Genomic DNA, 24,061 nt, shown 5'->3' on the forward strand with positions numbered 1-24,061 from the left:
TCAAAGTAAAGCACCACATGAAATCTTAATAGTAAATACATTGAGGTTTGTGGTTTGAACATGACAGAATGTTTGATTTTGAATACTTGTTCAAGACAGTCTAAATGTTTGTACTCTGCTTATAGAACATGTTAGGCTGAGGCATAATTTACTGTTCATATGTGTTTAATCGCTCAGGAATTGGGTCTGGGAGCTTTTACAGAGACAAACCCCCACCCTGCAATCTCTCTGGAGACCTGGCAGAGTTTGCGCTGTAAATCAAGACTCGCAGACCCGCAAGAGGTGTAAATGAATAACAGAGCAGGCTGATGTTAATGTTAATCCCCAAAGGCACCACACAGGCACACTGGGTGCTCCGAGATGCGTTCTGATAATAAATAGCTGCTTTTCTGTGTTTTGTCTGAAATGCTCGAGAGCTTGCTCAACCCTGGTTGCCGATTTATTAATGCGCTCCATATATGTGTATGAAAAGGGAGTAATATCTTATGTCAGCTGAGTAAGTAAGCACAGCATTGTCCCACATCTGCACATACTTTAAGATATTATATAAACATCAGAATAACTTCCTGAGGAACAACATATTATGCTACCCCTAATTACTTTTTCACATTTGTCATCAAAAGTTTCAATGAAGCCGAATATAAAATGGTGCAAAATTGCATGGCTAAAGTAAAAGATTTTAGCCTGTGTAAATTCTGAGAAGTGTAACATGCATTTTCTATTCAGTCAACCCTGAAGCACATAAATATTAGCTCTGCTGAGCACACCAGCAACATAGTATTTCATGGAAGCTAATGGTAAAGTGCTAACTTCAGTTCAAATTATATCAGCCCTTGCAAGACTACATTCTTCAAATACTTTTTTACTTGTTCTATAATGCCCTTACATATTGTATTTATGTTTAGATTTTGTTCTTCAGTGTGTGTGAAAAAAGAGAATGTGAGGAGAGGAAACAGAAATAAGCAGTCTTCACCCACTTCAAAATAAAAGCATGAATATAAAGTAATAGATGAAGAATTCTTAACACTCAATGATCAAAACCTCAACACAGATGTCAAACTTTATACAACAGAAAGTTTACAAATCAGCCAAGCTAATTAGTAGATTAGACTTTCAAAATGAATTTAGGTGAAGCTAAGTGCATTAAACGCTTTCAAAGTTAGGTGCAAAACAAAAATTAGCTCTGCTATAGGCGCAGTAGTGGAGGTGTGTTCAACACTGCAATCACTTCAGTTCACCAACGGCCTTCCGGAGTGACCAAATAATAACCTGTTTATTCATTAATCTCAGTTTAAATGTAGGTGTTCTGCAAAGCTTAGAGGTTTAACACATCACACATGTTGAAGAAATTCTGACCTTTTTTGTCCACATGCAAAACACTATTTGTGGTAGAAAACTAATGCTGCACATCACCCTGAAATACCATCAATACTTGGAAAGTTAGTAGTGGAAGCAACATCCTGAGGGAATGCCTTTCTTCAGTTGAAACAAGGAAGCCGGTCAAAGTTAATGAAAGATGGATGGAGCTGCGGTACGTGGAAAAAAACTTAGGGTGGAGAACAATGACCCTAAGCATGAGACTGGAGCTACTATTAAAATAGCTTAGGACATATCACGATTTCCATATGATGCAATGGTTCAGTCAAAGTCCAGACCTAAATTCAATTGAGAATTTGTTTCAAGACTTAAAGCATTGTTCACAGATGCTCTCCAACCAATTTGACAGAGCTTGGAGCATTTTTTAAAGAATAAGGGAAAATCTGTTCGATACATAAGCCTGGTAAAATCTTACCCAAAAACATTTATTTAGCGACTCCCTTCCAAGGTTCTTTTTTGCAGTACTTTGTGTTGATCCATCACAAACAATCTCTGTAAAACATGGGGAATTTACACTTTTCAAGAACATTCACTTCTACAGTTTATTTTTACTCAAACTTTAAAGAAGTTCGTCCTTGCTATTTTTAATCTCCCTTCCTTTTTGCTGGGAAATATAGAGTTTATTCATCTGTCTTGGTGTTCTTGTGAGCACCTGGTGGGTGTCTGAATGTAAAGGCAAACCTTGTCCTCTCACCCAGACCAAACACAAGTGTTGTTTTCACTTTTCAACACAGTTTCCGTTAGCAGTGGAGCCAGGCTAATAACACCAAGAAGGGGGTCACGGTGACCTCGCGTCGGCCTGGAGGTTATTCTGAGAAGCGCTGCCGAAGAACAGCCTTGCTACACCGGCGACACTATAGTGGATTTTTTCTGTCTTCGTCTCAGAGATGCTATCTTTAAGGTTGTTTCTCCCAGTAACTGAGGAGGTGATTGTTTCCTCTCCTTTGTTCCCTCCCCATGGTTTTCCAAATGGAAAATTAAGGAAGCAGAGGCAGGGGCTGAAATGACGCGTGAGAGCACGCCTCAGAACAACAGCTGAAATAGGACTAAGGAATTTGACGGAGCAGACACAGGAAAACAGATGAAAGGGGGAAAAGCGCTGTGCATTAATTCCCCTGTTGAGGCTTTGCTCTCTCACCACCATCATCAGCATTCAGTCTCCTCTCGACACTCGGTTCTCTAAATTGCCTCCCCACTCATCCACCTTTCTGCTGTGCTCTACACCTCGCCTCTCCAGCCCTCACTTTCCCACTCTGTCTGTCTCTCGTGGGATGTGAAGGGGGCTCTTAGCCTGCTCTTTATTTGCATGTGCTGTAGAGGATTAGAGACTGAAGAGTCTCAGACAGGCACGGCAGTGCGCGCCCATATAGCTAAACCATGTGTCTGTTCGATTGAATCCCCATCTCTGTCCGCGGCATGCTCCATATCTCCACGCATGGCCCCTGCTAATTCTCTGTCGCCTCAATTATCACCCATCATTATTTGAGTGATTTTAGGGCAGTAATCTTCTTATGAGCTCTAATTTATTGTGCTTATTACAGCATCTTCTCTGGTTTTTTTTCTTTTGTGTGTGTGTGTGTGTGTGTTCATTGCCTCACTCTGTCTTTGTCAGATCTCCCCCCTGAGGGGCCCTGTTGAAGGAGGCACACTGCTGACGGTACAGGGCAGGAACCTGGGACGAAGGCCAGCAGGAGTGAACATCTTTATAGGAGACGTTCCCTGTGATCTGCTGCCCGAGCGCTACACTGTCTCTGTCGAGTGAGTATTTAAAGAGAAACTTCCTTAATGAGTCACAAAGTCGCGTGCTTGCGTGTTTTGCAATGGTGTTTTTGTGGCTTGAGTGTTTTCTGCTGACTTCTCGCACCTCGTACTTATTTAATTATCCATGCCGTCGAGGGTGGTGGAAAAAAAGGGGGCTGAGAAGAATCCTTGCACAATTTTTATTTAAAGACCCGTTAAAATATGCAGCAACGTCGCAGCCAGGACTTGTGATGACAGATGCCAATTACCTGTTGCCATGGTAACCTGACATGCGTTGAGGCAGGTGAGCAATCGGATGGACAGAAAGAAGAAAGAGATACAAAAAAACTAAATGAAGAATCTAAAGATTTGATACTGAAAGAAATCCGGAAGTGAACATCTCAAATGGGAGCATATTGTGCCTTAACTCAGGCAGTACAGTTGGAGCTGCCAACTATGACTGAAAACAGGAACCAAGCTCCCTGCTCTGGAATGCCTTATCAGCTGGGAAAACATAAAGAAAGCTTCAAAAACAATTTCAGAACTCCTGAAACTGTCTAAATACCTCCAATTTAGGGCTTAAAATGTATTTTGAAGGTGAACCGGACTCCATATCCCATGTTTCCACGTCTTCTAGGGGGAAATGTTGGTTATGTGTTGGGGAAACATTAAAGCCATATAGCTTTATGTGGCTTCAAAGGCAACTGTGGGAATTTTCTCAGACATATAAATAAAAACATGAGGCTGAGGGGAGAGCTTACCAGACCTGCTCAGTGCAAATCCTCCACAATTCTTGGTTATTGACATGTATTACTGAGGAGAAAGAAGAATACATGAATAACTGGAGATGCACCGATTAGGCTCTTACTAGTAGATACGGATTTCCAGTTGTCTGTGATGTCAGACCCTGCGGAAGATTTTTTTCAAGGATTAAAACACAAAAATAGACTAAATTTACTGACAATTCATTGATGGAGTCAGTAGTTTTCCGATGGAAAATTAAAGAACTGCTGGTTTATTACTTAATAAACTGATTAATGGACTATTCCTAATTTTCTCCTATTTTACATGCATGCAGAACATAAACGTTGTAATTTTTGACTAAGTAAATAAATAATTTGACTTGCTGATCACAAATCAGAGACGATTTTGTGAAAATTGGTTACTTCACGTCTTTGGTGACTTGTGCATCTAGTGATAAAGATGTAATGTTTTTCACATCAAGTTATTTTATTTTTATTTTTTTCACATATATATTATTACTGGGCTCAATAAAATAGATTTGCTGAACCTAGAGAAATGTTACTAAGACCACATGTGGTTTTAATGCTCAATGACCAAATACTTTTATGCTGATCATTAAAGCTATGTCTTTATTGCAGCTTGAGAAGAAGCATGATGTCATAAATAGTGCATGCTCAGTTGCATGCTGAGAACAGCTAGCTGGTATTCTAAATCACTATTGTCGGGAACATCTGTCAAATTTTTCATTTTGATTCCCAAATACAACAAAGATGTATTCTGACATAAGTCTAATATCATAACTATGATGTTAGAAATGTCCCTATTGAGATGATTTCTTTCCTCAATACGGACCCGAGTCAGATTGAGTAATACTGAGTTGAGTAATTGTATTTCTTATAGCACAGACATGTACAATGTATGACAAAAATAATACAAGGTATTAACATTATTGCCATTATTGCCATACGTTTAATACATCGGTAGCTCAAGAGAAGTTTGCAGTACTCAGTCTTCCTTTTCGTGGTCTGTATCTGTAACATTTCACTGTGAGACCAAGTTTTTATGGTCTCACAGAATCAATGTGCATGAAGTATCCTACGCTTACAATCCAGCTATATAATTGTTTTAGATTTTTTGTGGGTTTTTTTTTTTTGCATTTCTTAGATTCTTGTATTGTTGGGTACGGAATGGGTATAACCTTTCCCCCTCTGTGTCAACCAAACACAGAGATTGCAGTCAGTTTTTCCATTAAAGATCATTCAAAAATGCCTCGATTGGAACCCCGGACATGCTGCATCATGGCATCCTTATATGGTATCTTGTTTGTGCGTGTGAACTGTCACATATTAAGTGCACAATAATTCTCAGAAGTATATCCAAAGAAAGCTCATAGACTTGAATAACTGGCACTTCGAGTTGTGGCTTTGCAGTCTGAATTTCAGTTGAACCGTTTTGATTTATTATCCAAAACAATCATAGGTATAATAAACTGATGCACAAACGTTGCCAAGAGTATGTACAGGCAGAACCAGGTGTTTTTCATTTTACTGCCTCCTGAAATGTCTTCTCAGGGTTTCATACTGGCTTTTTACTCATTGAATGATTCATCAGCATGTCCAGTCATGCTTTGGGGATCAAGTTTCGACAGTGTGGTGACTAAATGTGCTTTGTTATCTCTTCATCAGGGTGGAAATTGTTGATTTCACTTTGTACATTAGCTTTTGCCCGTATACTGAAAGCAATCGCCAAATGCAATCAAGCTTTTCAAACTCTATTAGTGCGCTGCACAATTTTCTTAAACATTTGGTCTCCCTGTTGCAACTAAATAGTAAAGCCCTGGCTTGCACCTAGTAAAAGCCAGTTATCTCAGTCTTGCCCAAGGACTGTAAGCATAGCAATTCTAATGACAAAGAGATGCTTCAGTGACATGAAATATTCCACAGATATCTCTAGCCATTTTGAAGGAAAATTGAGTGGAAGGAAAAATAAGCAGAACATGCTAAAACAACTCCTAAACCTGAGACAACATCAGAAACGTCTTACTTAAGGATTAAAAGAACAAGTGATTCAAAGTCCTCTTTTCAGATATAGAAAATTTTGCACTACATGAGGAAAACATGGTCCTGCAGTCTGGAGGAAGAATGGAGAACCTCACAATGCATCCTGCTTAAGGTCCTGAGGGAAGTTTCCAAAGATTAAATGGGGTTCAGATATTACACTGCGTCACTATTTTTTCTGAAGTCCACATTCAGCACTGCCATTTTATATCACTTTGAACTCTGATGACAAACTTTATGGAGATTTTTCAGCAGGACTTTCCATTTAAAACTGCTAGAATTACCAATCCCTCCTTTAATGACGATGACAGTAACCAATGATAGCACTGTGCTTGAACGGCCAGCAAACTCACTTGAGATAAGTTCTTCACTTTTTGATCGTACTGATATGTTCCTACGGTATATGTGTCTTTGTAAAGTAATATATATGTTAGGTGTTACCAGCAACAAAGACAAATAGAGAAAATCCTATTTGTAAAGTTATTAGACTTTCCAATCAGACATGCAGTTCTTGACCCTAAATCCTCTGCACTCCATTAAAAATAACAATAGATATATCTAAAATGAATATTTTTCTTTTCTTTTGATGAGACAGTAAGTGAAGAAAAATTTTCAGTGGTTATTTTCAGTTAGTGACTCATAAGCTTTTATTGAAAGAAATAAAAAAAGAGGAAAAACAAATGCAAATAGCTTAGCTTGCTATCTCCTCACATAATATCTGTGTTGTTCTGGTCTCAAAAGATGAATCTCAGCCATCCATTTGTGTTTTAGTTTTTATGTATTCACAAGGCTAATTTTCACAAATATTATTATGCAGCACATCTCTCAATTTAAATGACTCCGCCGCTATCCCCTCGTGGCTCGGGGACCATCACACTGTCACCATGGAGACAGCAGGACCCTGCTTTGACACTGGCGAAAAAGAGCTCAGTAACTCCAAAATTACATCCAAAACTTCTATTCAGTATCTGTAATGTTCCTTGAATAGAAGTGTTTATCTGGTCGTGCTCCAGTGAAGCCAATCATTGTTTTAAAACCAGTTCCAGGGTGACCTGCAGGTCTCACCTGTCACTCCAAAAGCCTGACACATCCGCACCCCTCCTCTTCCTTAAACTGACAAAAAAAAAAGAATTCACGTTTCACTCCGGGGATGATCAAATCTCCTGTCTTCATTTCTCATTGGTCCCCGAGCCTGGCTGCTGTGACAGAGGAGCAACATTCTCTCTCCTTTAAGACGCACTGACAAATCACAACATGTTAGTGCATCTGACAATGTCAGCACTTTTGACTTACACACGCATGCATGAGCACACCTTGTTGTTGCTACATCCAGTGACTGACTAACTTTGATCTTATCTCATCACTTAAACTGGGATATTTTAATCTTAGCTTCAACATCTAACACTTGGTAATTTAAGAATAAAATTAAAGAGTTGAAACCAGATGTTATATGAGATTACACCTGACTAAATTGTTTTTGATCGGTTAGGATTAACAAAATTATTTCTGTTTGCTAGAATAATTAGAGAGATAATAAACTGTTGACTTCTTCAGATTCAAAAAATATATTAAGATTGTAACTTTAAGCAATTTTGCGAACCAGATGATGATGATGTCATGGCTATTTAAGTTTCTGATTGGTTAATTTCACAACATTCAAGTTAAAGCTTAAACACATCGTTTCCTTGTGTGACATCATGGGAAAAATCACAAGCAAGACGTCTTGTGGGAGAAAATTGGCCCTCCAGAAGTCTAATCCATCAATACCCAAATGCCTGAAGGTGCCACATTCATCCGTTTAAACAATCATATACAAGTATAAACAGCTTAGGAATGTCCAACTGTGATGAAAAGATGATTGTGTCTTACAGCAACATGTGTGAATCAACTTGAGTACCAAAGCACGACTTTATGAATATGGTAACGGAGTGTGATTTCTCACAGTGAAGCCACTTCTATACCAATGAAAGGCCACTAAAAAGTGACATAAAATGCCGGATTGCAGTTTTTAAATTTTCACTAAGACATTATTTTTTAGGAGATGTGTCCAATAGTCTAATAAAACTCATATTGAACTGGGTTTTTTTCCATAATAACCATCATTACAGTAGAGGAAATGGAGACACTTACAAGTCTGAGAACATCATCCTCAGTGTGAATTGCAGTTTTGGCCACATCATGTTGTATGGGTGCTCTGCTGTGGGAGGGACTGGTGAACTTCATAACATAGATAGCATCATGAGGAAAGGACATTAAGTTGAAAAATTGAAGCAACATCTCAAGATAGAAGCTAGAGAGTTAAAGCTTTTGCACAAATGACTCTGTCAAATCGACAGTGGCCCTAAGCATAAAACCATATTAGTTACAAATGACTAAATGACAAAACTGTCAGTCTTTTGGATGGAGTGTCCGTCCCACAAACTTTGTCTTACAAGAAAGTTACATGGCAGTCTACAAACCTGACCAAGTTTCACCAGTCCAGTCAGGAGGAATGGGCTCAAATTACAGCAATCTATTATGAGACATTTGTAAAAAGATCCCATAAATATTTGAGCCAAATCGTAGAGCTAAACTAGCAATACTACTAAATTCCAAGAAAATATGAAAAATAATGTTAGCATCCATCCATCCATCCATTTTCTGTACACCCTTGTCCCTGACGGGGTCAGGAGGGCTGCTGGTGCCTATCTCCAGCAAACGTTTTGGGCAAGAGGCGGGATACACTCTGGACAGGTCGCCAGTCTGTCACAGGGAAACACAGAGACAAACAGTGTCTCTGTGTGTGTACCATGTACACACACACACTCACACCTAGGAAGAATTTAGAGAGACCAATCAACCTGACTGTCATGTTTTTGGACTGTGGGAGGAAGCCGGAGGAGAACCCAGGCATGCACAGGGGGAACATGCAAACTCCATGCAGAAAGATATAACGTTAGCAATCCTAACTTTAAACAGGAAATGTTTAGTCTGATTTGATATCAGTGAGAAAAAGGATAGTGTGTATTTTTATATAGCGTACATGAATAAATATGATTTCAACTACCGGTACATCTAAATCTTACTAATAACCCTCCTTGCAACCCTGTAAGCAAGATTATGGGTGTATAGAAAATGTACGGATTCTGATAGTGCCTCAGTCCTGAAAGTTTTTAACAGTTTTCTTTTTAATTACCCTCATTTGTGAGATTTCAAGTTCAAAATGGCTCTCGCAGACTCCCACACTCATCAGCATACAAGCGCAGCACCTACGCATGTGACCCCATTTATCGAAGCTGCTGAGACAGGTGCCCGCTTGTGTGCTGAAAAAGGCCAAAGTTCACATCTGTGTGCTGAAAAGAAAAGTGTGCAGCTCTGGAGGAACTCCTCTCCTCTCACTCTGTGTTGACATGTTAATTAATGGCAATGTCAGCCTGGGCGCAGCTCATTTACTTGAAGTGCATCTCTTGATATCTGTCGCAAATTCTTCACACCGCCCTTCCTATCAATTTCATTAGAGCACTAAGTGGCCCTCGCCCTGTCCGTTTGGCAAGACTCCGACAACACTCGCATCAGACACACCCATACACACGCACACAGCTGATTGTTGATGATCCTCATCAGCCGCTCAGGGGAAATGATAGGAGACACTTCAGTACTTGCCCAAATATTGCCCTTTGACAGCCATAATACCTCTGCAGTGTGGCGGCATTGAAATGTGGAGTGGGGGTCAGTCTGGCTCTGTTTGCCCCTGCTGGGAGACAGCTTGTCCTTTTGACTGGGATAGCTCTGTATCAGCATGTAATCACAGAGAAATACACCCACCAAGTCTCTAAACTTATTATTGTTTGTGTGTTTGGGATGCAATCTTTTACAAAACCTGACAAACATAAACCTACCTTGTAAACGTTTCTGTATTTTGTTATGTTACAGCTACATAATATGATGTATTTTATTTAAGAAAATACTATATGTAGGGTGGAAGGGAAATGATCCATGGCTTGGACATTTTTTGCAAATACAAATCTGAATGTGGTATGCACATATGTATTCAGTCCACTTGGAAACCCCAAATAAAATCCACCGTCTTACAGAGAACTGTTCAATCTATCATGCCAAAATGGAAAGAGGAAGGTACAACTACAAACCTGCCAAGACAGCTGAACTTATAGGTCTGGTAAAGAAAGCATTAGAAGCAGTTCTTCCAATGCTGGTGGTTCTGCAGAGAGCCAAGGCTCAGGTGACAGGATTTATCGACTAGGCAGCTGATAATGGTGCACTCATCAAATTTAGGCTTTATGAAGGATTGTCTACAAGAAAGCCATTACTGAAAAAAAGCCAGAACTCCTGTTTGAGGTTTGCTACAAGCCTTAAGAGACACAGGAAACATGTGGAAGAACGTAATCTGCCCAGATTAGAAAATACTGTATGTATAACCTACATGCAAAATGTTATATGTGGTGGAACACCAACCATAGAAGCTGCTCCAAACTAATGTGGAGAGATATGTAGGTAAATGCAGGGCCATTGTAAAAGATTATCTTTTAGATTCTGCAAAAACCTCGATAGATGTTCACCTTCCAGGAGGAATACAACCTCAAACACAGCCAGAACTACAACTGAACAGGTTAAATCAGAACATATTGAGTTAGATTGGTCCTCTCTACGTCCACACCTGAATCAAAGTGACTTAAATTGATGGCTTAGCAAACAGACTGTTTAAATGTTCAAAGTTTCTGGACTAGTTAGAAAACCATGGATCACTTTTTTTCTGTGTACTCCTCTGTGCTGATCTGTCACATAAAATACAATGAAGTCTGTGGTTTTGCTTCATAAAATGTGAAATAGTTAAACACTTTAAACGCTTTAGCAAGGGACTGTTAGACTGTGGTTGTGTTACAGCACAGGATCTACATGCGGGAAATTGCTCAGTCTTGTGTAATTTGGGGTTTTAGTTACAACAAAAGCAACAGTAGCGGCCTCAAACTAAACAGAAACCCATCATGTTCTTTTCAGCAGTTCACTTTAGTGGTGGTCATTTCATTGTCCCTTGAGAAAGTGAAAATCATCGGTTTCATGTGCCTGGTATTTTGGCTGGTCATTTAATCTCCAGCATTGTAAAATGGAGAACAGAAATATCTCATGTTTTATGACATTACAGTATATAAACATCAAATAAATCAGGGTATTTTATGCACTTTGGTATGAAGCGATTCTGTCAATACCTTGGTGAACGTTTCACCCAGGTCGGGTTAAGATGCAGCTGGCTGCCTCCGCTGTGGCAATCACCTGCTGAAAAAGCTTTATTTGTACTCTTTAAATAGTAATTATTTTTACCAGTTTCTTTTATGCACCACATAGTCTTCTGCAATAGTTTTCAGCAGCAGATGTTTAATAATACGATGTACTGTTTTGATAACCCTTGAGTCTGCAAAAACTGTGCATGCTCAGGCTGATTCAGGCTTCCGTGTCTCTTATTTCCCTTAGGCTTGAACCTGAGATTACTCATGTTTCATCATATTTGTCCCTTTTCATTCTTCTCCAAATTAGAGCCTGTGAAATGATGCATTTTTCTCAAAGAGCGCCCTTGTGCCAGGTGATGGCAGGAGTTTAATTTGAGGGTAATGACATTCTTTACCTGATGCTCTTGTTATTAATGAGCAGCACTGTAGGCCTCAGCAGGGTCTGCAGCTACTGCCGGTTATTTTAGAGTCTTTTCAACAGCTACTCAGGCACAGGAGCAAAATTCACACTTTAAAACAGACTCATTAGACGCTGCAGTCGCTCGGTCTTAGATACAGTCACGCAAAGCACATTTCAGTTTGAATTGCATATTTAAAAACACACTCAAGTACAAATTTCTTTCTAGTTTTAGTCATAACTGCTTGAATGAATCTCTGCCTAATCTTATTGTACAACCAAACCAGGTCTGTCTATTTGAAACACAGCTCCTCCGCTTACATGCAGTGCCCTGCAAAAGTATTGATAGCTCAACCACAAAACTCTCAGTTTTAACTGCACTTTATCTGGTAGTCATACACAAACACATAAGTAATTGTGCAGTGAAAGGAAAATGCCACATGGTTTTCAAAGTTTTCACAAATCTAAAAAGTGTGGGAGACATTTGCATTCAGCTGCTTTTACTTGCGTTCCCATAAAGAAAAAAAACTCCTTTTTTTAATTTATTTTGCTTCATTTGTCTCCTTACAATCAGATAAAGCAACAGTAGCGGCCTCAAACTAAACAGGAACCCATCATGTTCTTTTCAGCAGTTCACTTTAGTGGTGGTCATTTCATTCTCCCTTGAGAAAGTGAAAATCATTGGTTTTCACTTCCGCTGTTCCTCTGTACAAACTCAATCAGATCAGCCTTCTTACAATTTTACATTAGCTTTAGGGGGTTTATGTAAAATCCTAGTTTATCGCTATAAGGTGACAAAATGTAACAAAAAGTCCTGAAGGTGTGAATACTTCTGCAAATTCCCAGTGATGTCTGCCAGTGTTCAGATCACTAGCTGAGAGTTTCTAACCTCTGCAGCAGCAGGTACCAGACTGAATAAACCAACAAGCTGTCAACCTGGAGGGGATCATTGGAGGGAATAAAGGTTATATCCCGCCCCTGGTACATTTATCCCTCTGAGGTCCCAGAGCAGTGGGTCCCCGTGCCTCCATTCTCCACTGTGTCATTAATACGAGTCGTCCCTGCAGAGCATGCAGTAGTGGCAGAGGGTTTAATCACAGCCAGGAGGCTGGAGAACAAGCCTCAGCAGCCCCCTAATCTCCTTTGTGGTTAGCCGCATTTGGTCAGGGGGGGCTTTGAACTTTACATCTGCTCATATCTGATACCTTCGAGGCGTTATTTGATTCCATATGTAAATGCAATAGGGACTGATGAATTACCTCATAAGAACCATTCTCCGAGATATATTATGTCTTTGTTTAGCCGTCACAATCAGATTTCCCTCGCACACAATTTGGCTTGATTAAAGTCCTTATTAAATCAAAATTGGATGCTGTATTGTGTTATCCAGATTGTGTTTTTATTAACTGATCTCTCGCTGTGATGCTCTGTCCTCAGGCTCGTGTGTCACACTGGGAGGTCCTTACATGACAGGACGGATTCTGTCCGCGTGGACGTGGATCAGAGCGGGACGGGGACGTCAAAGGAAAGCTTCGCCTACTTGGTGAGCATTCTCCAGCATCCGGCTCTCCTGCTGGGTTTTTGCGCTCCCTTCTGTCTGTGACTTCCTCCATATTCTTCCTGCATGCTCTTTTGCTTTGCTCCCCACTGGGAAGGCCTTCCCAAGAGTGTCAGCTGAGTGTTAACAGATGTGTTTTATGGTTCAGAGGAATGTTGGTGTGTGGGAATCTTCAAACGTCCATCTGAACTGAAGCTAAAAGTAATAGTCATGTAGCTTTTTTTCTGCCAACAAAAACAAATATTGAGACTCCTGGAATGCCCCTTTTACTCTGAATTTATCAGTGGCTGAGGTAAACCGGGCCAGTGCTGTGGAAATTAACCTCATCCCACACAACCTCTCATTGGAATAAGGACATTCAGCCTGTGGAAATACCCGTGTATGCTCTTTGTTTCTCTGTGTTCATAGACAAAGACTGTTTCATAATTCACAGAGTCGTTTCAGCAGCTTCTAAGGGCAGCTCTGTCCATGAGTCATACTGCAGAGAAATAACCCCAATCTGAAAACCCATCATGATACATAAAGATGAAAAAACTCTGAAACAGCTAGTTTAAAGGAGGGGACTACTGTGGGAACTCCTGTTAGGCATTTTTTTTTTATCTCTAAGAAGCTCAACGAGAGCCAGGCTGAATGGGAAGATGTAGGGGAAAAACTGTTTTGGAGACAGGATGTGTGTCTTTGCTGCATCTCCTTCCTCAAAATTTTAAACGGAAACATCTGCCTCCTTCCACCCACATTGACACAGCGAAGCACAATAGGTCTGCCCCATCCCTGCTCGCTGAGGAAGTGAATCCTGTCAGCAAGGATAAGAGGCATCCCTGCAGGCGAGGTTCATGGAGGGGATAGAAAGTTTCGAAAAAGCAGCAATGCTGATTCTGGTAACTGCAGATTTCTATGAGGATAATTTGCCCTAGGACTCTTTCTATTAATATATACATATATGAACAAGTTTCAACGTATGTAGAGCTTTTGCCCTTTCCTTACGGTATTTCTTTAATATTTTTTTCTAAGCCACAGTCCTATGCCAAGCACTCGTTTTCTTCTATTTTATTAGGGTTTTATGTGTTACACCAACACATAATTATGAAGTGGATGAAAAAGTCTACATGTTTTCACATTCACATTTTTTTTTACCAATATGAAACTGACTAGTGTATTTGTATTTACTCCCTGACTCAATACGTTGTAGCTGCATGTGTTTTAGTGCATCTCTTTACTAATTTTGTACATTTAGAAACAAAAATTTGTGCCCACAATCAAGTGTTTTGTGGCTAGCTTCCCTATCTCTAAGCTGAAACATTCCCACAGCATGATGCCATTGCCATGTTTCTATCTATATAAACTGCCTGTGTTCTAACAAGGGCTTCCTCCTTCTCACTCAACCATGAAGGACAAATATGTAGTTTTTTTAGTCGATAGACTCTGCTGTACTCGCTGTTAATCTCTAAAGTTGTTATGGGCCTTTTGGCTGCTTCTCTGGCTAATGCTAACCTCCTCTGACCTGGTGGTGACAGCCTAGCAAATATACTACATGCTGTTGTATTTGGTTGCATGCTACAGTGAACAGTGATCCATTAGATGATCATATCTTAACTCTGGTTTAAACATCTCCTCAACTTTATCCCAATTAAAATTTTTGAATTAATTGCAGAGTCTGTAATTAATTGATCACAATTGCAAAATTTTTATTCCAAAAACCCTTCCCACATATTAGACCATTTCTTACTGTTAAATGAATTAATTAATAGACATATGACCTCAACAACTAATATTTTTATTGTTTTTAATCATTTAGGTTATTCAGCCAACAGATTGGTCCAAAGTGCTTTTATACGCAGTTTTCAAGTGCTACAGGAATCCTCAGTGAGACAAGAAAACCGACTTTGTTGTCCACCAGTGTTTGAATGCTGTTGTACGTCAGATTTATGGCCGTACCAGAAACCCAGTAAAAAGGTTCTGGTTTAGGATTTTTGTATGTAAAAAATGAAAAATACATTAACATTTTTAACACATTAAATTCCATGTAACTATTTAATTGAAATTAACGTGTTAAAGTCCCGCCACTAATACGGACATTATACATTAGTGTTCTCTTATTAATAACAGGGTGACTTCTGAAGACAGTTGATTGTGGCAGATTAATTTTGATGATGATGATAAATGATAATACATTTATTTATTTCACATAGACATTTCAGAAACAAAACATAATAAAAGTAAAACTTTCATATTTTCCAGATGTAAATGTAATACCCTATTACCAGATATACAGGTATATTCAAATAAACTTAGTAAATGCACAAAACAATTTTCAAAAAATTGTTTTGTAAAAAATGTTCTAAAATAATTATAATTTTCTCTTAGCAATTATGCACTACTTTGTGTATGTCTGTCACATAAAATTCCTACTAAGTACACTGCAGTTTGGAATGTGAAGGAGTGTGAATACTTTTGCAGGGCAATGTGCAGCACAGAATGACTGTCCTACCATTTCTGGCCCCAAAGGGCTAATGGCTTCAGCTGCATAATAATGATCTGCTGCAACATGGGCTATCTTCACAGTTTTCTTAATTGTTATAGCCAGCAGCTGTCTCAGTCAATTTGCAAAACCCGGACACGTGAACCTCATAGAAAGAGAAGTGTTTTCATTTGTTTCAAAGAAAAGCATTATGTAGGAGAAATGTCTAAATGGGAAAAGCTGTCAAGTGTTCTGTTATCAATCTGATGTCTTTCCTGTCATTTGCTGAATCTTTGTTCTGAATACAGGTCCCCAATGTGAAGTCCATATATCCAGAGAAAGGTTCTCGTGTTGGAGGAACCCGGGTGACAATCCGTGGAAAACATTTGGACATCGGCTCACAGGTTAGAGTAAAGGTCAACGGAACACAGGAGTGCACCATCACAGAGTGAGTACAACATTTTTATTATTATTTTTTTTTTTTTACATTTTCATTCTCAGATTGTTTGTATATTTTAGAGACGTGACCCTGCTTTGCAAGTCTGCATGAATTCTGCCCATTACAATTACAAATCATTTGCATGGTTTCTTTTCCTTCCCACGTATTAATGGCTTTCCTTTTTAAACAGCGGATATTAAACGCATGAAGTGACAATTAAATATTCAGAGTGCATTGCTTTGCAAGTTCTGCATAACTTCTCAGAAGATTAAATTCAGCACTTCTAGTTGTTGCCATAGCGCATACCAAAATAGCTCCACCGCTCCTGTGAAAGTCTGCCAAGCAGCAAAAAACGTAACTCCAGCTGTAATCAGAAACAGTTTTTAGGATGGAACCTTTTTCTACACATCACAAGTTGTGGGTAACAGTGTTTACATCTTTTTATTTTATTTTATTTTTCCCCCCAGAAAAACGGATCAAACGATTAAATGCATCATGCCTCCAGCGTTGGAGGCAGATGCTGAGCTGGTGACAGTGTGTGTGGAGTTTGAGGACCGTCCTTGTGAGGAAGCAAACATTAGCACCATGTACACCTATGAGCAAAACCCAACTATCAGCTCCATCCACCCAACGAAGAGCTTCCTCAGGTGAGTAAACTCCCAGAAGAACTGCAAGTGAATTCTAGGCAAATTCTTAGTGGCTGCGATGTAACGATTGCTGTGTGTTTGTGTCATAGTGGTGGCAGGACCATTACGGTTAAAGGTCATGGTTTTGACCTGGTTCAGAGTGTCACCATGAATGTCCTGGAAATTGGGCAAACAGTAAGCAATTTTTCAGCCATGCTACTTTGAATATAATTTATTATTTCATGAAAGGTTTTAACTTTTTTTTTTTTTTCAGAACTGTAGCGTTCTCTCCTCCTCAACAATCACCTGTCTATCTCCGGAGTCCAGCCAGTCCCAGGAAACCTCAGTGCAGTTTGTCCTGAACGGCGTCCCATATACCGGAGACAGCCCTTCATCCTCCGATGACAGGCCCGGCGAGCCTCATAAAGAGCACTTCCAGCTGGGATACGTGGAGGACCCTCAGTTCTTCACCACCAACAAAGACAAGCAGATCAAACACCATTCAGGAGAGCCACTGACTCTCATCATCAATGTGAGTAACGAAGCTGAGGCAGAATGTGCATCCCTGCTGTGTTCAGGTGTCATTTATTTAATATTAACCAGATTTTATCACAATTATATTTCCTTTGTGTTTCCCATCATTTGTAGTAATTCAGCATTGATTTGGTGTATTTTAAGCAACTTTTAAATCAGATTTATGGGAATAAATCAGGAAATATTCAAATAAACTGACAATTTAAACTTTATTTAACCTCTGAACACTTTCTACACTCATAATAAGAGACCTGTAGTGGTTTGGTTTCAGAAAATCAAATTGAACATGAGGGAATGCTGCTTCAGATACATTTGAGAGAAGAAGCTGATGCAGCCGAATACAACACATCTTGAAATTGGAAATGGAGATATATTTGAGTTTATTTCAGGTCTTTACACATCAGTCATTGATGTTATGTTTACATTGCTTTATTTTGTGTTGTTTTTAGCTACTAAGTAGGTGAAAAGAGAATTACTAGTAGGTCTGTCGAGCATGAAACTAAGAAAATCTGAGAAGTTTATGTAAACAACTAAAATGACTTTAAGTTGGAGTATGCATGGTTATGCACTAATGTTTTTTTTGGTTTTTTAAACGTTAGGCTTTATTTTTTGGGATATTTCTTACTGAAAGAAAACTAAGATTGCAATTGGTTCAGAGACACTGAGAGAACCGTGGGAGCTTTCACATCACAATCATGTCTGCTGTCTGCTGCAGGAACATTTTCACTTGTATATTTTCATAACTCTGTTTAATTTTACTGTTAGATGAGTGACTAAACCCTGAAATATATGAGTGGCGCCCATTCTGTGACATTGTTTTGTGGCATGCGGGAGCTTGAAGCCACTTCCTGTCTGCCCTGCTCAGTGAACCAGACCCCTTATCAGACTGTGTAATGTTGGTTTGGGGCTAACCAAAGAAAATATGTCATTAATGGGTTGAAAAAGATAAATCTTTAATGTGGACAGAATTTATTATTGTCTGATATCCTGAACAGTAGTTTTTAGTCCCAGTTACTATAGCTACAGTTAAGCCCAAAATTATTCATAACCTATCAGGTTTAGATTTTAGGCAACACTTTATTTGACGGGTTGTGAATAAGACTGTCATGACACCGACATAAACATGACATAACACCTGTCATGAACATGAGTAAGTCTTCATGAATATTTATGACTGTTGTCAGAAAGTGTCATTCGGTAAATCATGACACTTTTAATACAAAGTTGACGTTATTCTAAATGTCTTCATTAGGACAACTTGACATTAACCAAGAAATCATGATCTGATGTAAATATGTTATGAAAGTAGTACTGATTAAACTCTAGCTTTCATAACATAAAGCTACATAATTTTTAAAGTTTAATCAGTAATACTTTTATAACAAATGTATGTCATGTTAAGTAGGTTTTCATCCAACCAAGAAGTAAGTTTGTGACAGAAAATAAAACTATCATCATTTGAAAGATAACAAAACAATGTGCAAGCAGTTTCTTTTTTGGAAATAACATGATAATAATAGCATTTCATAAGCAACAATATGTCAACAATTTTTATACTCTTCTAATCAATGAAATATTAACATTTTTTTAACATGACGGTGGTGAGAGTTTACTTGTTTTCCATCTTATCTTATCTTATCTTACCTTATTTTTTAATCGTTAATAATAAAAATTTATTTATCACAATATATTTAACAAGCTAGGTTTCTGCCAGTCAGTGTAGCAAGGATATTCAAAAGCAACCTTAAACCTTTGAAAGGGTATATTATGCAGGTCAGGTTTTATAGTGGGATTATAAACATAATCATCTAAACTCAGTGCTGGCTGTGACCTTATATTTTTTATGATTGTAGATGGATTATTTACATTCACTTGTCTTCCTTATTCAAATTTTTTTGTTAATGCAGAAACAAAAACAACAACTTAAGAGTTTCATTGACATCCAGTTGTCACATCTTCAACTCTGTTACTCTGCTCTTAAGTTTTTATTTATCGTTCTGTCTGCAGATATGAATGAGTTATGGCAAGTGGCTACTTTATGACTTATGGATGATATGTTTTCTTGTGTTTATCATTAAGAAGAGATTGATAAAGGAAGCAAGCGTCTGTGTAATCTAACATCTATAGCCAACCAAGCAGGCTACAATTACTAAATAAACGTTCCCAGACCATTTAATTCACTTAAAATGTAAAGAATACATCATAAGAAACAATGCCTAACTATGTTATTTTTATCATAAGCATACGGGATATCAATAATTATGGCTCCTGTAATTAGTTAAAAACAGTGGTTTCTTAACTAAATCAATGTTCTGAAGTTAAAGATTGGATTTTCTTATTTCTTTTAGAGTCATTTATTTTTGAGACTCACACATCTTTATCTGGAATGTTAATAATCATGGAGGGCTCTGTAGTTTTGAGTAACGGTTTTGTCATTTTATATGAATAAATACTAACAAATGTCAACCTTATGATGCAGGATAAAGAATAATTAAGGCATAATTAAAATTTTTGGTCAAAATGTGTTCCTGTAGAGATGGACTGAAGGAGTCAGACAACTGGCACTGCTTTTCCCACAGTCAGAGAGAAGCTAGATATAATTAGACACATTCATTGCTTATCATTTTTGGTTAAATGGTCTCTTATGATGCCAAGCTGGCTTTGTAACAAATATTCATAACAAATATTGTCATAACTAAAGGCCATAAACAAGTGATGAAATTTCCTTTCTTGTTTTTTGGATGCAAAATCATTACTTAACAAGACAAACTCGACAGTGTACATCAGACAGAGCTGAGTGTGTCCTTATTTATATTCACATAAACCAGAGGCACATAAAACACATCAAAGACCCTGTCCTCCTAAGCATGTTGATTTCTGTTGGAGGTGTGAGTGGGGTAAGGAGGGGCGCAGTGGCAGCTCAGTGGGAGGCCCCATGTTTGTGCGTTCTGGCTGATTTAAGCACCTGTCTGCTTGAATCCATCACGTTAAAGGGCTGCCGGCTGTGACACCGCGCGACACGCACACAGGAACAGCACAGACAAGGATGTCTGAACATGATGCCACCTCCTCTTTATGTGTTAGTGCGTGCTAGGAGGAGGTCGCTGCAGGAGTCGCTGTCTCTGCCTGCCTACATGAGCGACTTGTCTGTTGTTTCCTGCTTTATTTAGGAAAGGTGGATTCCAGTTGTGGTGGACTTGAGGGGAGGGGAGGCTGCAGACAGAATGTGTTTGTTTAATAGGAAGCTTGTTAGTCAGCCAGGACCAGAGGTAGGATTTGCTGTGCATACTTCCTGAGAGTTTAGAAAACATTTATTGTAATCCAACTATGTTTTCTACAAAAATATTGTGAATTTTATATTTTAAAAAGTATTTCAACATATATGGATGATACTCTTTATTTTTGTGTGTGTGTGTGTTGGTTGTGACGAAGCACTTTTTGACAAAGGTTAAAGAGGCTGCATCCTGTAGGGACCCTCTGTGTGTAATCACAGAAAGGAAACCCTCTGGTGATAAAGACACACATACACACACACACCCTTCCTCACTTGGCCTAATTATATTGAAGGGATGTTGCTGTTTCAAACTAACAGGGGAATTTTTTTGTAGGTCTGGTCATCCTTCCAATAAGTAATCACAGTGTTGTTCATACTAGGTTAATTGCAGAGATCAAAGCATGTTTCAGTCATGTAATTATTGTGGGATTACATAAAGAATGAAAGGTCAATGATAAAATGCAGCTCTGCTGTTTCTGAGTTACAGCCTTGTGCGTGTTTGCAAACCTTTGGCCCACTTTGAGGATTGACCTTGTTGAAATATTAAAGGGCATTTTTCATCCTTTTTGCAACTTGTCCTTTGTACTTGTGTTGTGGGTTGTGGCTCGCAGTAGTTTGCATTTATGTCCAGGCCTGAATGCTTTTGATCTGTTGGTCCTTAAGGGAAAAGTTTAGTCTTGATTTACATCTCTCAGTCATGTGTAGATCAGTCTCAAGGATGTAGGCAGATCAATTTACATAAAGAAGATATGACACAAATAGAAAGTCATTAAGCTTCATTGTGCTTTCTTGTTCAATAGCAATAAAGTAATTCTGATTCTGAGAGTTTCAGAGGTGCAAGCCATCCAGGAAAAAAATCTTTATTAACAGTGGTGTATTATGTAAAATCATCTTTCTAGAGCTTTATATAATGTAATGTTATTCCCTCATCAAAAACATACCTGGAGTGATGCTTTAATTCTTTCATAAAGGTTTGAGAAATCCTTTAGCCTCCTATGCAGCCACCATAAATGCTTCCTTCCACAAATCATAAACCCTCCCCCAACTCAGCTTATCCCGATTAGCGGCATTAGCAATTAGCAAACACCATCATCAACATCCTAAAAACTACTTCTCAGTGAAACGGTGGTAAAAAAAAATTGTAAAGGATTAATAGAGGAATATTGCTGTGATGACGTCCTGAACAGCGAAATCAAATTTCTTCTAAGTTATGTCTCTTATATACCACATTTTTCTACTAAATGAAGGTGACATAGTTACTTGATGGTGCTATAAAATGGCGCTATATGACTTGAAAATACATTATATACCTGTCCCCTTTAAAATTGAAATCTTGGGGTTGCAGTGATTTGAGCTTGTTCTGCAGCTGCAGAGACCTGGAGAGCTTACAGTCCTTGTTTCAACCATGCAGTCAAGTATGCCTGACTATCATAGAGTTATAAGTGAAACCATCTGTCCAGCGACTGAAGCCTGACTGATAGTGGGCTCATGAACAAGGACAGCAGCAGATCTCCAAACAAATTGGCTGCTGAAAAAATTAATTCATGCTTTGCTGTAGTTCTCTTAATACGGTGACTCCAATCCGTCTGAAACTCTAAAGAATCAACCGTCGTAAGTTCAAAGGTCAAACCGGAGGCACATGTCAAGATGATGAAAAAAGACAGGGTGTGATGATAATGTTGGGTTTTCTGATCTAATCTAGACTGACAAGCTTGTGATGCTTAACCAGTCGGGCATTTTGCTGTTTGTCAAATGTAGATGAAGGCAGAGCAGTAAAAGCTCAAAGAGAGAGGAAGATGAGAGTGGTCCCAGCGATTAATAGAAGATTCAGGGCAGGGAACGTCTAACCTACAGTGTTTCCAGTATCTTATATTCCTGTCTAGATTCACGATTCTCTGCAGAACCCCTAAACCTACCAGGCCTCTTGTAGAAAATCTAAGCTTGTAAGACGACCACCCACAAAGGAAACTAGCGTACATGCAATGAACAAGTACAGCTGTAAAAAATTAGACCCAATAAAAACCTCCCTGCAGGCTTAAAATAACTGTCTGTAGAAGATGTTCTGAGTAGAAATCCATAAGATCCACAGAGACTTTATGGAATTCCCATTAAAGGAATAATTCAGTAATTTAATCTCATCCCTCCAGATCATTTTGGGATTTGCAGCAGACGCATAAACGTAAGATGAAGCTGCGGAGAAGGCTGATATATGCTCACTTTTAGACTAATGGACATGGTTGGATTGACTCTAGATGAGGCCCAACATTACAAATTTCCCTAAATGCTTCCTAATTAAAAATGTTACTGAACCCTGACTGGCAGACAAACATCCTTCACTTTCCAAGCCGACAGTGTGTAAAGCCCAAGGCAGCGGGGATGATGTCACCAGCAGTAGGAATAGTTTTTTTTGTCAGACTGTAGAAAGCTCCCTGTGGGCACCCAGAAGACAAAGTGGAACTGTATGAAACGGTTGAGGTCTGCCACTCCACATGACTTGAAGTCACACGTAAAGTGTAAAATCAGAGATGGGTCCCTTTAATTAATGTAGCTCCCAGCAGTGAGAGGGGGTGTTGGATAGAAGTAGGACAGTAAGATTCATTGCTACAGACCTCTGTGAAGGCGCTGAGTGTTGTTCTGGACTCACCCAGACAACTTGCTATATACATTAGCATATAGCAAATCTATTCATACGCCAGGAAATCTCTTACATTTTGATATGTTATAACCCCAGACTTCAGAGTGTTTTACTGAACCCTAACCTAATAGACCAACAGAAATAGAACATAATTGTGAAGTGAGAACATATACATTGCTTTGCAATTTTCTTTACATTTAAAAAAATCTACTCACCCCATTATTTAGCAGTGTGTCACTTAATCTGAACATTACATTCTTTGTAAAACCACCTTTTTCTTCAATTCCATTTGCAAGTCTTAATCTCAACCAGCTTCCACTGGTTGAGAAAAAATATTTTAGCTCCTTCCAATTAAGCTGAAGATCAGTCAGAGTGGATGGAGAGCATCTACGATGCTCAGTTATACTTTGCAGGTAGACATCATCAATTACAAGTCAGCTGTGATTGTTCTCTTCACAGAACAGCTATATTTATACTGATAATTAAATCATACCTTGATTAATTCCCTTTTCCAAATGTGAAGGAAAAATTTTGTTTTGAATGTACTTTATCTCAAAGGTAAATTAAACAACTCATATCATCCAAGTATCTTCAAACAGTCATTGTGGATGGTGATGATGTGGATGTGGATCTTCAGTGGCAGTGAGTTTTGCAACAAATCTAAAGGTGTCTCTGACTAGAGACTGTTGCTGTAAGACTGTCTCTATCATGATATGCTAACAACTCAATACCCAGGCAGTAAACACAGTAGTCCACAGTACTATGTCTTGATTACACCATCAGTAGTTCACAAGCACTGCCAATCCACCTCATTTGCTTTTGCTACACCTCTTTAAGTCTCTGTCTGGAGGTATTGTCAGAAAATTGGTTAAGGAGACATTGGAGTGGGGCTATAATTCTTGCACATTATGTTCAATGGAAAAGATGGTTTGAACTTCCTCCTTCTTGCTCTGCTTTTGAAGTCTCCTTTTCAACTCCTCTGGGACTTGGGGTCATAGTT

The 24,061-nt window shown here is 38.8% G+C and overlaps 1 protein-coding gene across 4 annotated transcripts in view; it reads left to right on the forward strand.

Annotated features, from left to right (window-relative positions):
- The window catches only part of plxnd1 (plexin D1), a 104,492-nt gene that overhangs the window by 50,014 nt on the left and 30,417 nt on the right, over positions 1–24,061 (forward strand). For all 4 annotated transcript variants that reach the window (XM_032558079.1, XM_032558236.1, XM_032557997.1 and 1 more), the window contains exons 13-18: positions 2,990–3,135; positions 12,975–13,080; positions 15,862–16,001; positions 16,460–16,639; positions 16,729–16,813; positions 16,893–17,150. In XM_032558079.1, the coding sequence (XP_032413970.1) occupies positions 2,990–3,135; positions 12,975–13,080; positions 15,862–16,001; positions 16,460–16,639; positions 16,729–16,813; positions 16,893–17,150 (915 nt within the window). The remainder of the gene's footprint in view (positions 1–2,989; positions 3,136–12,974; positions 13,081–15,861; positions 16,002–16,459; positions 16,640–16,728; positions 16,814–16,892; positions 17,151–24,061) is intronic.

This window comes from Xiphophorus hellerii, chromosome 1 (genome assembly GCF_003331165.1).
Source record: "Xiphophorus hellerii strain 12219 chromosome 1, Xiphophorus_hellerii-4.1, whole genome shotgun sequence".
Classification (NCBI taxonomy): domain Eukaryota; kingdom Metazoa; phylum Chordata; class Actinopteri; order Cyprinodontiformes; family Poeciliidae; genus Xiphophorus; species Xiphophorus hellerii.